General features: G+C 37.4%; 2 protein-coding genes across 3 annotated transcripts; both read right to left on the bottom strand.

Moving 5' to 3' along the window:
* Positions 1-156: 156 nt before the first annotated feature.
* On the bottom strand, positions 157-4,566 carry LOC101266368 (putative late blight resistance protein homolog R1B-14). The gene is made up of 3 exons (XM_004248127.5): positions 4,412-4,566; positions 756-3,493; positions 157-637 (listed from the first exon to the last, which is right to left on the bottom strand). The coding sequence occupies exon 2, from the start codon at positions 3,457-3,459 to the stop codon at positions 796-798; it is 2,664 nt and encodes an 887-aa protein (XP_004248175.2). The 5' UTR covers positions 3,460-3,493; positions 4,412-4,566; the 3' UTR covers positions 157-637; positions 756-795.
* A 1,850-nt stretch (positions 4,567-6,416) lies between these two features.
* On the bottom strand, positions 6,417-13,478 carry LOC101260876 (protein TPX2-like). Of its 2 annotated transcripts, none has more exons than XM_010328777.4 (20): positions 13,106-13,478; positions 10,910-11,003; positions 10,402-10,807; positions 10,285-10,318; positions 10,000-10,183; positions 9,803-9,899; positions 9,603-9,713; positions 9,396-9,509; positions 9,141-9,317; positions 8,892-8,954; positions 8,742-8,819; positions 8,498-8,656; positions 8,276-8,410; positions 8,113-8,193; positions 7,912-8,031; positions 7,649-7,815; positions 7,447-7,555; positions 7,302-7,361; positions 6,945-7,039; positions 6,417-6,856 (listed from the first exon to the last, which is right to left on the bottom strand). In XM_010328777.4, the coding sequence occupies exons 1-20, from the start codon at positions 13,248-13,250 to the stop codon at positions 6,736-6,738; spliced, it is 2,550 nt and encodes an 849-aa protein (XP_010327079.1). In that variant the 5' UTR covers positions 13,251-13,478; the 3' UTR covers positions 6,417-6,735. The 2 variants fall into 2 exon arrangements, with proteins under 2 accessions (XP_010327079.1, XP_010327080.1); XM_010328778.4 differs by having other exon boundaries at positions 10,285-10,315.
* Positions 13,479-13,521: the final 43 nt, after the last annotated feature.

The raw sequence follows: 13,521 nt of genomic DNA, 5'->3' as shown, positions 1-13,521 counted from the left end.
AAGAATTTTTAGTTATACATATGTCTAAAGCTTCTTTTAGACAATAAGTTCAAAAGTCTTCCATACAAACTTAATTTTCAGGGTTAGTCAAATAATGTCACCTAAATTGAAATAGAGTACTATACTGTGTAATTAATAAGATGTACAGCCTAGTAATTATACAATAATTTCCAAACACACTCTATATAAGATGGGAGAAAAAGATACATTCACAAAGTTGTTAAGGAATAAGGACAATTAAACCTTTACATCAAAGTGAGGAAAGAAAATGATCTTCAGATTGTAAATATATATGGTAAGGAGGTCCATCAGCAGTGTCCCTATAAATTTCCTGATGTTTTACTATTTTCTTCCTCTTTCTTTTTCGTTTTACACCTTGTTGTGAATATTGATGGCATCATCAAAAACATGGGACACAGGGAGAATACAAAATATATTTATAAGAGCAATGACTAGTAAGTTTAAGCCAACCTATCCTCAGGGCAAAGCTAGAGGGATGGAACGGATCCATCCAAACCCATTTTATTGGGGAAGTGCACTGTATATACAGTAGATGATGAACCCCCGCGGATAAAATCCTATCTCCGCCACTGTGCTATCTTTGCTTACTTGCTTCATCCATTTATATCATTTTCTCCTGCAAACATGATGCATGAAAATGATATAAAAGAGAGTTATCATAACATGTTTGATGCAGAAAATGAACCAAATGACCAGGTTGACTTTTCAAAATCAGTAAGACGAGGCCTACTAACCTTCTTGCTAGCAACTTCAGAAGTCGACGCGATTTAGTGACTAAATATCTGGAGGATAGATGACAAGCTTGAACACATTGTCCTTGATATCTCCTTCTTGTTTCTCCTGCTGAATAATCCTGGCAGATGCTGCAGCAGCGGGAGTGGGCCAAAAGAGCTCAATATTCTGGAGGGAAGACACCTCCACTAAACCAAATGGGATTTCATTAAGGCTTGAGCAGTGTTTAAGGAAAACTTGTTGCAGTCTAGGGAAGTGATGTCCTGAAGCATTCCAGTGTTCCAAATTCGTCCTTCCAATATGCAAGACCCGAAGCAGACGGAAGCCTCCATCAAGCGGTTCCCACTGTGTTCCCTTAAAAGCATAGTCTTTGAGTTTCAGCACTTCAAGATTTGGCAGCATACCTAGTGTAGATATATGGCTCCAATCAAGGAAGGTATCTGATAAAGTCAGCTTCTTCAGGTTTGGCGGGAACTTGTACGATTGGGGAAGACCGGGTATTTGACATTGGGATGGGGGGAGAGGAAATGTGTCATTAAGCAGCTTCAGAGTCTCCAGGTTGTCCAATTTGGCAAGATTATCGAACAAGCTTGAGTCTCCATTTGTAGCCACAAGTGTAGCTAACTTCCCACGAATTCCTAACTTCCTTAGACCAGGAGTTCGTGCCAATATATTTTCTTTACAACAATCAGGCAAAACGGTGGAAATGGTCTGGATGTTTCTTCTTACAAATGGATCCGCATTATCCTTCCGCGTTTTGGCTGGAGGACCACGTAAACAGCTCAACCCACTGGTGTACAAGTGCTTGAATTGGGACATTTTCCATATATCCACTTGAATGTCAAGCTCACGTGACTTTGTCCCGACAATTAGTGTCTCAAGGTTCCAAAGTTTGGAGATTGATGCAGGAAGCACCCTGAAATTTCCTGAAAGAGCTATATACCTCAAATGAACTAGCTGCACTATCTCAGTTGGAAACCTTGGAAAATTGATATACTTTAAGTCCAACACCCGTACCAATCTAAATGCTTCATGGAGGAAAGATGTATGTTCACGAAGCAATTCCATTTCTTCCGAGGCAAAACACAAGAAAGAACGGACATTTGGACCAAAAGGCCTTGAAGTTATGAAGTCCAGAAAATGTGAATGCACGCAAAGACGACGATGATATTTGGAAATCGGGCTCAAAGAATGATTCTGAGCAGATTCTTTGAACACCTCCAGGAATTTCTCCTCAGAACCCATTTTTACACTCAAATCTCGCAACATATCATGAATGCGACAAGTCTTAATTCGCCCACTGGCCCTCTTCTTCGCGACTAAAACTAGATTTCTGTCAACAAGATCCTCAAGATATTCTTCTGCTGTATCCTCCAAGCATTCTTGCCCCATTTTCTGTACGAATCCTTCACTAGTCCACAATCTGAGTAATTTCCACACAGGAATTTCAAAGTCTTCAGGGAAGACTCCGAAATAGATGAAGCACACTTTCAAGTGATCAGGTAAATGCTTATAACTCAGTGCTAGAACATCCATGCATTGCTTTGGATCCCTAGCAACATATGAACTAACATCATTAGCAATTTTCTTCCACCAGTCACGTGTTTTTTCTTTCTTTAACAGAAGACCTGAGACTACAACAATTGCAAGCGGTAGCCCATAGCATTTTTTGGCAATTTGTAGTCCAATATCTTCTAGCTCTAAGGGGCAGATTCCTTTGCGGAAAACCTTCTTTGAGAGGAGCTCCCAACTTTCTTCATGAGTCAGAAATCGTAAATGGTGAGGGAGACCTTCAGGGTTAGCATGCAATGCGACCTCTGTGTTTCGAGTTGTTAATAATATTCTGCTTCCGGTAGCTGTCTTTGGGAAAGCCATTTGGAGGTCATCCCAAGCCTCCATTGTCCAAACATCATCAATGACAACAAGGTATCTCTTGCTTCTTAAATGACTAAACAGTTCTCCGGCCAATTTTTCATCGTTCATTTTATACATTTCATCTGTGATGAGACTTAAAGAATCTAAAATTCCAAGAAATACCTCCTTTCTACTATACAGCTGAGACACATAAATCCATGCACGGTTATAGAAGTGGAATTCAATGGAAGAATCAGTATAAACCTTTTTAGCTAAAGTTGTCTTTCCCAGGCCACCCATCCCGACAATCGAGATGATCTCTAACTCCTCTGACCCATTGGTAAGTCGACTACTTATTTTCCTAGCCTCGTCATCAAAGCCCACCACATTTTCTTCTTCCACCATCGGAACTCTCTTTTGTGGTGGACTTCTATGAGAAGACTCTCCACCGTGTAAGCTTTGAATCCCAAACATCTTCTTGTCATAAATCTCCTTCACCTTCACCTTAATCGATTCAATTTCCTTTGCAACATTTCGAAGCTTTGACGAGTGATCAAATACGTGAAAGGCTCGCCTGACAGTGCTCCTAGCCTTTTGCATTGCTGCATTAGTCACGAACGTGTCAATTATATCCTCTGCCTCATAAGCCACAATAGTGATTTGGCTTACCAACTCTCTGACATATTCATACTCACTCCGCTTCTCTCGAGAGTCCTTAAGAAAAGCTTTCATCAAACTAAGCTCTCTGTGAAGAGACTCAACTTCATCCTTAACTCCTGAAAGCAAATCCACATGATAAAGGAGTAGTTGTTTCAAATTTAACAAGAGAAATTCGACAACAGCATCAGCCATCTCTCTCAATAGTGTGCACTCTCCCTGAAGAAATCTGAAAGTGCAAGATGCCCAGAATCAATTTTCAGCTAGAGCACCATTTAAACAGATGTATTCTATTTGTAGGAACACAAATACATAGTAATAGATTCAACACTTGCATATACATACTACGACAACAACAACAACAACAAACTCAGTATAATACGCAGACCTTTTCCTTACCTTGTGATTTTGGCTATTATAATTCAAAAGTTTTCCTCGAAAATCTAAAAACTACATGACTAACTTCCCATATCAATAGTCCAATTACAACAACAACATATCCAGTGAAATTTCATAAGTCGGGTTTGAGGAGAATAGACAGTACGCAGACCTTATCATTTACCCATACCTCGTGAAGGTAAATAGGTTGTTTACAAACCACTCTCCGCTCAAGTGCAGCAAATCAAAGTAATTACGAAAAGGAAAAAATGGAGTAAAAAAAAAAACATGACAATACTTCCTATACCAAAACAATAATTATTTCTCCTACTTACAAGACTCAAAAGTCTAAGAAAATTTTGGTTCTTAATAATTTGAAATATTTCTCTGAAACCATTTTTTAAAAACTTTTTCGCAAAGTTGAACTCCGAAAAATATGTTTGGCCAACGAAAAAAAAGCTCTATTCACTTTTTTCCACTAAAAATTAGTCCAGAAAAATCAAAAACAACTCCAAATTTGTATTCATAGCTAAATTCAACTCCAATTTTAAAATATCATTTTCACTTGCAAAAAAAACTATTTTTTTTCAAATATTCACAATTTTCATGGCCAAAGGCCTCTAAATTTGGGGGAAAAGGGTCCAAATTGCTCAATTTTATCCTTCATTATACCTCTGAAGCTCAGATTATTTCTTTTAATCCCAAAATTGCAAATAAAAATATCCTAAAAGACTATAATTAAAAAGAATGGAAGAATCAGAAGACTTACCAGTTGTTTGGTATTAGAAATGAGTTTTTTTTTTTTTTTCCCAAAAGCAACTTTTTATGAGAAAAAAAAAATAATTGAAGCTCAATATATGGAAAAGCAAGAATTTTTATGAATTCTATTTTTTTTTATAGATTTTTTTAAAATGTTTTTTTCCCAAAAATGCAATGAAAGACTTTTGAGTTCTTTTAAGTCAACTTTAGGGGTTGTTTGGTGAAAAGAGTAGATTTTGAGTTATATCAAAGATCAATAATTAATATCGAGACATTAAAATATTTTTTCAATTCATTTTTATCGATTCCCTATTTCAAAATTAGATTTTTATTTTTATTTATTACTTTTAACGGATTAAGAAAAGATAAATATTTTTTAAATCTAAGATATTATTTAGGATACAACAAATCAAACCGTTAATCAAAAAATAACATTAGAATAACTAACCTTTAGTACAATGTATTTTAAAACCAAACGATGCCATTAGTTTTTTTCAAAAAATAAATAAATTATGGTATGTTATCGTAGATTTAATTAATTTGATAGTTGACCTCAAAAAACCCGAAGTCTTTCATGTTTGTCTACTCTTTTTTTCCCTATCTGGTACACGAGCCTATACAAGTGAAATTCTTTCTACTAAATCTTTTTTATATTTAAAGGTTAAAATCGAAACACCTCTAATCCAGTTTTTTTAATTCAAAAATCAAATTCAAGAACAACAATAAATATTCTGTATAATCTCAAGAGTGGAGTGTGACAAACAGAGAAATTGATTTCAAATTCCAATTAACTCTCAACTCATTAGATAGACTTCAAGACACTACTTCATGTCAACCCGAGCATGAGAGCCCAAACAGGGATAGACGTGTCTCTGATCCCATATAAGTATATAAACGACATTTGAACCTGACTCAATCTCAAAAATCAATACATAAAAGGAAGATTGCAACGTTCATTTTCCAATCAATATGGGACTCTAACGGAATCCTCCAAAAATACATTATTTTTAGAGAATCTAACATGCAACCGTTGACGTTTTCTCCAAACCACTTCTAGTAGCCATCCCTTTCTTTATCTAAATTAAACATTCAAAGCCTGCAAAAAACAAATCTGCAGTGTTAATAGTAAGGAAATAAAAAATGCACTATTTTTAGAGGATCCAAAATGCATTCCTGTAATTTTGAAGACTCCGAGTAATATAGAAAATACAAATAATAATATACGCAATGTAATTTCACAAGTGGGATCAGGCGAGGAAAGTGTGTTCCCAGACCTTACTTTTACTTTGTGGAGGTAGAGGTATTATTTTCGAAAGACCCTCAATTCAAGTGTAGCAAATCAAAATACTTTGGAAAAAAAAATACAATAATATAGAAAACATGTTGTAATAAGTAAAGCGGTATAGAAAAAAAAAAGAACGGTAAAAAAGCGAAATAATGTGGTAACTAAAACAAAATAGACAACAAATATCAATTTGCTACATTTGGAAGACTAGTACTGTGACAGACAGAATGCTAACACACTCCCAAAAAGCCTAATCCCGCTGAAAAGCGAGACAAAACTCTGTTACCTACTAACTTTCTACCTTAATCTGCGATCTTCATACCCCTCCTTTTCCATTGACATATCCATCCGTCATTTTTTTGAGATCGATCGATGCAGTTACCTATAAATTAACGAAAATGAACAAATATTACAACATCTCCCAAAACTTCCAATGAACCAGAAAAATGTTAGTTACCATTCAAGTAGTAATAAACGAAGTTGCTATGAAGGTCTCACTGTACTATGTTTTACTTGATCGAGTTTTAGCTTACTGGTTTCTGAATAAATTATTTACGCACATGGAATACAAAAGTTATTGAATTGTGCTGAACTCGAACTCAAAATCACCTTGACCATAGTTTGTACACAAAAAATTACACACAGTAAAAGGTGTTTGTGTGTGTAGTAGAGATACTACTAACCTGAGAAATTTCCCTATTGTCTATGTGAAGAAGAATAGAAAAGAACATTTTCAGTAGAAAAAATGATGGGTGACTGTGGGATTTATAACTTCAAATATAACAACAAATTGACTTTTATGGATTGTGTATTGAAGGCAAAGTAACTGAACTGAATACTCATGAATGACTGAATATAGGTACCTCCAATTTACTCTATTTTTACAGACATTACAAATACAACAATGAGATAAATTTGGAGCATAAAACAAACTTCTAAGTTGGGAGTAACCAAAAAGCATAGCAGTATCCTCTCTCCTCACACTCTGGAATTCAAGGCTTCTTGAACAACTAGTTAGCTCTCCGATTTTTGAATTGATAGTTGTACTATCACCTCATTTGGTAGGCAGCACTAGAAGATGGCGCGTAGGGGCAGGCCATTGTCTTCCTTTCTTTTCTTTTAACAATCTGTAGCTTTGGTGATCTTGGTTTCGTCACTTGTTTGGAAGACCTGTCACGCGTGAAAGTTTTAGAATATGCAGAGAAACAGGAATGTAGAAAAAATAAGAAGAGAAACTTCGCGAACTTGCTGTACATACTTCTGAGGTAGAAAAGGATGATCAAATTTAGGCACTGGTCTTGCATGGGGGACCAAAGTTCTCCTCAGTTGTTTCAATGCTTTCTCTTCCTCCATCTAATCCATGAATGAAAATAACAAAGAAACTAAGAGAAGTTTACACATATCAGCTTAATGTAAGTCATTAATTAAGCATAGCATTCGTCATGTTAGTGCCATTACTAGGATGCCATGCTCTCATATCTTGCAGATATAGGACTAAGGAGTCTCATACGCGTTACAGAATTTATGCAAGTCTCATTTGTTATAAACGAAATAAGAATTAATCCGATTTCATCCCAAATTAGAACAAATAACACAAAATCAGGATGTACATTACCATTCTTGCAGATTCTGCCTCTTCTCTATACCTCTTATGCATCACCTCTTTCTGCTTAATCTGCAGAACAAACTTGTGACCTGAGCATTGGATGACTAGCAGCAAAAGCTAAATATGTTTGATTCTAAGATGGGAATGAAATTACCTTCTTATCGAACTCAGCTCTATCAAGAGAACGGTGATCTACATTCAGTTTAAAGTCCTGAACTTCAGTGAGGGGTTTACGTACTTTCTCAGGAAGTGGAATAGGGTCCCTGCATTAATGTTCAAAAAATTATAAGCCCATGGTGGTACTGAAAATATGACACAGTATGGAAAAGTTTATTCTTTTATTTTATATATCTTACTCGGCCAAGACTGGTTGAGCCTTAAAATTCCTCATCTTTGCTTCTTCCTCCTCCATTCTTCGCCTTTCTTCCATTTGCTTCCACGTCTCCTGCTCATGCTTAACAAGACTCTCCAATCGGAAAGGTTCTGGTCTTGTGCACCGCTTAGGTTCTGGCTTTGGTGGAATCTGGCATGACAAAACAAGGTAATGGCGAACGTAAGAATGTGTTTGTGGACAAGATCCATGCGTTAGAGTAGAGGTAAGAAAAGATTGGTTAAGTACCACTGGATAATCAGTGGTGTATGGATATGGAGTTGCTTTGCGCATTCTGGACCTCTCCTCCTCGATTTGTTTATGTAGAATTTCTGTGAACAATTTCCTCTCCTTCTCCGCCCCTCGTTCCTGAATGCAATGGAAACCCAAGCCATGAGGAACTGTTTTAAGCTAAAAAGGAAAAAAAACAAGAACATAAAAACTGCATACCTCAGTGGAGAGATGGAAGGGATTTGGAGTGGTGTTTCTAGGAATAGTCTTGTCATTTTGAGGTTCAGAATTAAGGGAAAGCTGAAACATAGAGAAAGATACAATGAGAAGAAAATGAGGAAAGGATAGTAAGATTATAGTAAGAAACATGACAATGTTAGACCTTGTCAAACAGCATATCAGCTACATTGGCTGGGGGTGGAATTCGTTCATCGGTGGCAAAATGAAATTCTTGAGGCTCTGTCACCTGCCTCTTTGTGTTGCAGAACATCCCCAAATCTCCTTTACTTTCAAAAATCTACAATTGAGGAGGAAGTCAGCAACAAGGGAAAAACTAGAGACCAAGAGTTTTCCTGTATAGTGATCGGTAGGTGGCTATCATTACCTTCTTATTCAAAGGCCTTGCCTTAAATTTGGGAACTTTTTCGAGTTCTTCCTTTTCCATTTCTTTGGAGCTTCTAATCCTTGGAGGTCGAGCTCTTAGTGATGTTTTAAGAACAGGTGACTTTGGGGCTGTAAGATGCGACGATTTCCACTGATGAATCTGCGATGAATGAATTGCTATATTCAGTAATTTAAACAAATAAATTTGTTTTTTATCAAGTGATTACAGGAAGCACTCCCTGTACCTGAGTAGATTCTATCGATGCAACTGTTGATGTTTCCGCATTTTGATTTGCTCGTGCCATAGTTTGCAAATGAAATTCCTGCAGAAGTAAGATACAAAATTAATATCGAATTTACGCTGAAAATTATGACTTTGGCAATCTATATGATACCTTAAATTCTGGAAGTTGAGGTATACTCTTCGGTAAAGTTGGTAGAGTTGGAACTTCCAATATCTGTTGCAAAATATTGAAGATAAAATTGGAAGGTAAGATCAAAAGACGCAGTTAAAAATCGCGAAAGTTGTAGAGTTGGAACTTCCAATATCTGTTGCAAAATATTCAAGATAAAATTGGAAGGTAAGATCAAAAGATGCAGTTAAAAATCGCGAAAGGGGTGAACAAATGTCTAACATGAGGTACCTTTTTGTTCAACGGGCGAGCCTTAAACTTTGGAATTTTGGCCATCATTTCTTCCTCTTGCTCAGCTGAGCTCTTGACTCTTGTTGGACGAACACGTTGAGCTGTTACAAATTCAGGTTCTTTAGGCCTGGTCAATATGAGCTTATGCTTCCTCTGCATCTGTCCAGCTGGATCATCCTGGAAATGATTATACTTTAGAAGAAGTGTAAGAGGAAAAAGCTAGTTAATATTCAAGTAAAGCTCCAGTGACTTTACATGTGTAGTAGAACTGCTCATGCGAGGCAGTGACATCTCCCTGGTGCTAGATTGGAACTTTTTCATCATTTCTGCTATCGAAACGAATGGGGCAACTGGTTCCCGAACATACATCTTAAGAGGAGAAACAAAGTTAAGTTAGAATCACAACACCCAAATTTGTGAAGATTCCAAAATGCAAGTGAAGGAAAATGTCGTCTTGCAAACCTTTCTATCCTGTTTATGAACTTCGGCAGTCGAAGAGAACAAGGTGGAATTGCTGCTAGCAATCCCAACTTTGATTTTGTGAGGCAGATTCTGGGGTTTGACATTGAGAATCTACCATGTTCGGAGGAAAGAAGAAGCACGGTCAGCTAAAAAAAGAAATATTATGTATGTCCCGAATAAGATCTGAAAGATAAATTCACCTGTCTGGATTTTCCGCCTTCTAGTTTCTGTCTTTTTATAGCTTGGTTTTCTTGGGAAAGATTATGTGCTCCAACAGCACTTTTCGCTATTGTTTGCCTACACATCAAAAGCAATTCGTTATTTCTATCAGAGCAAACTTTTTTGGAATGACCAAACAAAAAAAATCAGCGCTAAGAAGCTAAAACCATTAACTTACTTTCTGACACTAGCTGGATTACTACTCTTCTTCTTCAACTGTGACTGTTGCAGGTGAGCTTTTGACTTTAATGCTGAAGGGTTTCTAATAATGCTGGCAATCTTTTTAGCCGTCTGTCGCTTCTTGGAATCAGTCTTCTCGTCACTCTTCTGAGATATCATCGGTGGTGCAGGGGTGCTAATTTCTGTCACAAAAAAGGGCATTATTAGATGCATTATCAGCTGACGCGGGGGGAGGGGAATACAAGTGACAAAGCCAAATGATAACGCCTTCAGTATAACCAACCTTCCACATTTGACTGCTGCTGTACAGATTCCTGCTAGTAAATAAAACCAAATTGAGAAATAGATCCCAGAAATAGTGATAAAAGTGCTGTGCTTTCTGCAAGATGTGGATACATACCAGATTAGCAAGACTGCTACCAGATTCTTCGGTAATCTCTTTTGGCATAACCTCTACCTTACTTCCAGAAGAAGCAAGCTCAGCTGCAGGCTCTTCAATCTCATTCCGCATTACAGCTACCTTACTTCCAGAAGAAGCGGGCTCAGCTGCGTGTTCTTCAGTCCCATTTGGCATTACCTCTACCTTACTTCCAGAAGAAGCGGGCTCAGCTGCGCGTTCTTTTATCTCATTTGGCATTAGCTCTACCTTACTTCCAGAAGAAGCGGGCTCAGCTGCCCGTTCTTTAATCTCATTTGGCTTTACCTCTTCCTTACTTCCAGAAGACGTGAGCACAGCTGCAGGTTCTTCAATTCCATTTGACCTTACCTCTTCCCTACTTACAGAAGAAGAGGGCCCAGCCACAGGCCTGTTTCAGATAAACAATGAACAATCAGTACATTTTGAGTAGGAACGTGATGTCAAATGAAAGGAATATGAATTCGCGTCAAATTCATCTTAATCAGTAGACCTTGCATTGTCCTGCAATTCTTCGTCTTTCGTAAAATCGCATAGGCTCTCAAGTTGAATTGTTCTACCACTCTTCTTGATTCTTTGCATAAAAGCTGCCGAAGACAAAAAAGAAATAGCCAATCAGAATTTCTTCATCAATTTTGCAATGTCTTGAAATAGAAAAGGAATCATCTGACAGATGAAGCAAGGCAAATATTTCTTCATGTCATCTCTGGTTGCATGTCTAAGGTCTCAAAGTAGTAAATTTCTGTTCATATAGGAGTTGAAAACTCATTTTCTGGTCATGTTTGTAAAGGGTTGTATGAGAATGCTGCCAAAATCAGGCAATCAATTATGTCCAAGGCTTAATGCTGCTGAGACACTGATACTGAACAAGTATATAGGAGTTGAAAACTCATTTTCTGGTCATGTTTGTAAAGGGTTGTATGAGAATGCTGCCATAATCAGGTAATCAATTATGTCCAAGGCTTAATGCTGGTGAGACACTGATACCGAACAAGTATTACTATTTGAAAAGAGGGTCAAAGAATTCTTGAATTTGACACGAGGGAAGCAGGACAGGGCCGGCTATGTATTCCGCTCAGATGTACAACGGATCAACTCAGGGCGTGGAACAACTTGGATTTGGAGGTAAGTTTGGAACCCATGCTAAAGTGAATCTCTACACGCTAGCCAATTCTCAAAGAAGTAATACATAAACTTCCTTTCAAAATAGATAAAAATTGATTGGATTGGAGGGAGAAGGATGAATTAGAGCAACAAAGAGCTAAATCTCAGTGGATCGTGGCAGCAACTTCACTCTACCACTTACAATACTTGTCTCGCCTATTTAAGTCACTCACGAAGCATTCTACCGCTACTCTATGGAAATTGTACTTCAAAGTTGTCATCGTGACTCTTCCACCGCATTGACTTAGCTGTTGACTCATTCCCTCCCCCCCCTCCCCCTCTCCTCTCCCTAACCATAAGGCTATAAAAACAATGGGAAGAAAGTCTTATTTCTGGCATAAATGCTGCATAAGCCAACAAAAAGAAATCATCTGACAGATGAAGCAAGGCAAATATTTCTCCATGTTCATCTCTGGTTACATGTCTAAGGTCTCAAAGTAGTAAATTTCTGTTCATATAGGAGTTGAACAACTCATTCTCTGGTCATGTTTGTAAAGGGTAGTATGGGAATGCTGCCAAAATCAGGCAACCAATTGTGTCCAAGGCTTAATGCGGGTGAGACACTGGTACTGAACAAGTATTACTATTTGAAAAGAGGGTCAAAGAATTCTTAAAATTGACACGATGGAAGCTGGACAGGGCCAGCTATGTATTCCACTCAGATGTACAACGGATCAACTCAGGGCGTGGAACAACTTGAATTTGGAGGTAAGTTTGGAACCCATGCTAAAGTGAATCTCTACACTCTAGCCAATTCTCAAAGAAGTAATACATAAACTTCCTTTCAAAATAGATAAAAATTGATTGGATTGAAGGGAGAAGGATGAATTAGAGCAACAAAGAGCTAAATCTCAGCGGATCGTGGCAGCAACTTCACTCTACCACTTACAATACTGGTCTCGCCTATTTAGGTCACTCACGAAGCATTCTACCGCTACTCTATGGAAATTGTACTTCAAAGTTGTCATCGTGACTCTTCCACCGCAATGACTTAGTTGTTGACTCATTCCCTCCCCCTCCCCCTCTCCCTCTCCCTAACCATAAGGCTATAAAAACAATGGGAAGAAAAGTCTTATTTCTGGCATAAATGCTGCATAAGCCAACACAGAGATAACCAAACATCAACCTCATATTGCAATTGATACTTTTTTTCTAGAATTGCACTCAACAACAGCAACACAGATGGTTATCAATCTACATTGATCATATAAAATGAATGATACACCCACACTCCCTTAAAATTAAACAAAATATCCCACAAATGAACTAAAATCTTATAATCTCCATTCAAGTTTCGGCTCCATCAATCCAAATTACTCTTATGAAACTCTTTTTCTGTATCATTCAAAATTATAAACCTAAAATTTTGAAATTATGATCAAAATACAAAACTACGTTAATTGGGAAAATATACACACTAATCCATCTACCAAACCCGAAAAAAAAGTGTGAAAACCCCAAAAATCACAATTCATTGAAACTTGAAAGCATTAAAAGCAATAAAATTCAAAGTAGACAGACTTACGAGAAGGAGCGTAGCTAATTGAAATCTCGAACCATAATTCAGCATTCCGCTTATCCTCATCAGTCTCTCCATTGATGAAGTCATAGAATCTCGGTGCCGAGAACTCATAATCGTCATCCATAACAACTGACTTCAAATCCGCCATTTTCTTCCACTTTCACAATATCTCTGCAACAAAATGATGCGAATCGTTTTCCTCTGTACTCGCGATTTTGCGAGAGAAAAAAAAAAGGAAAAATTGATTGATTCTTCTCTGTGTCTTCCCAAAAATGATAAGAACAGAGTAGCAATTTGGGATTTACTTAGAGATTTTGAATGTAACGGTCGAATTTTTGAAAAAGAAAGAGCTTAAGTGACTTTTGGAATGTGCACTACTGTATAACGGCTAGTAGAAGGGAGATTTATGTCCTAATATA

The sequence above is a fragment of the Solanum lycopersicum genome, chromosome 10, assembly GCF_036512215.1.
Source record: "Solanum lycopersicum chromosome 10, SLM_r2.1".
Taxonomy (NCBI): Eukaryota; Viridiplantae; Streptophyta; class Magnoliopsida; order Solanales; family Solanaceae; genus Solanum; species Solanum lycopersicum.
This window is presented reverse-complemented; position numbering and strand designations above follow the sequence as displayed.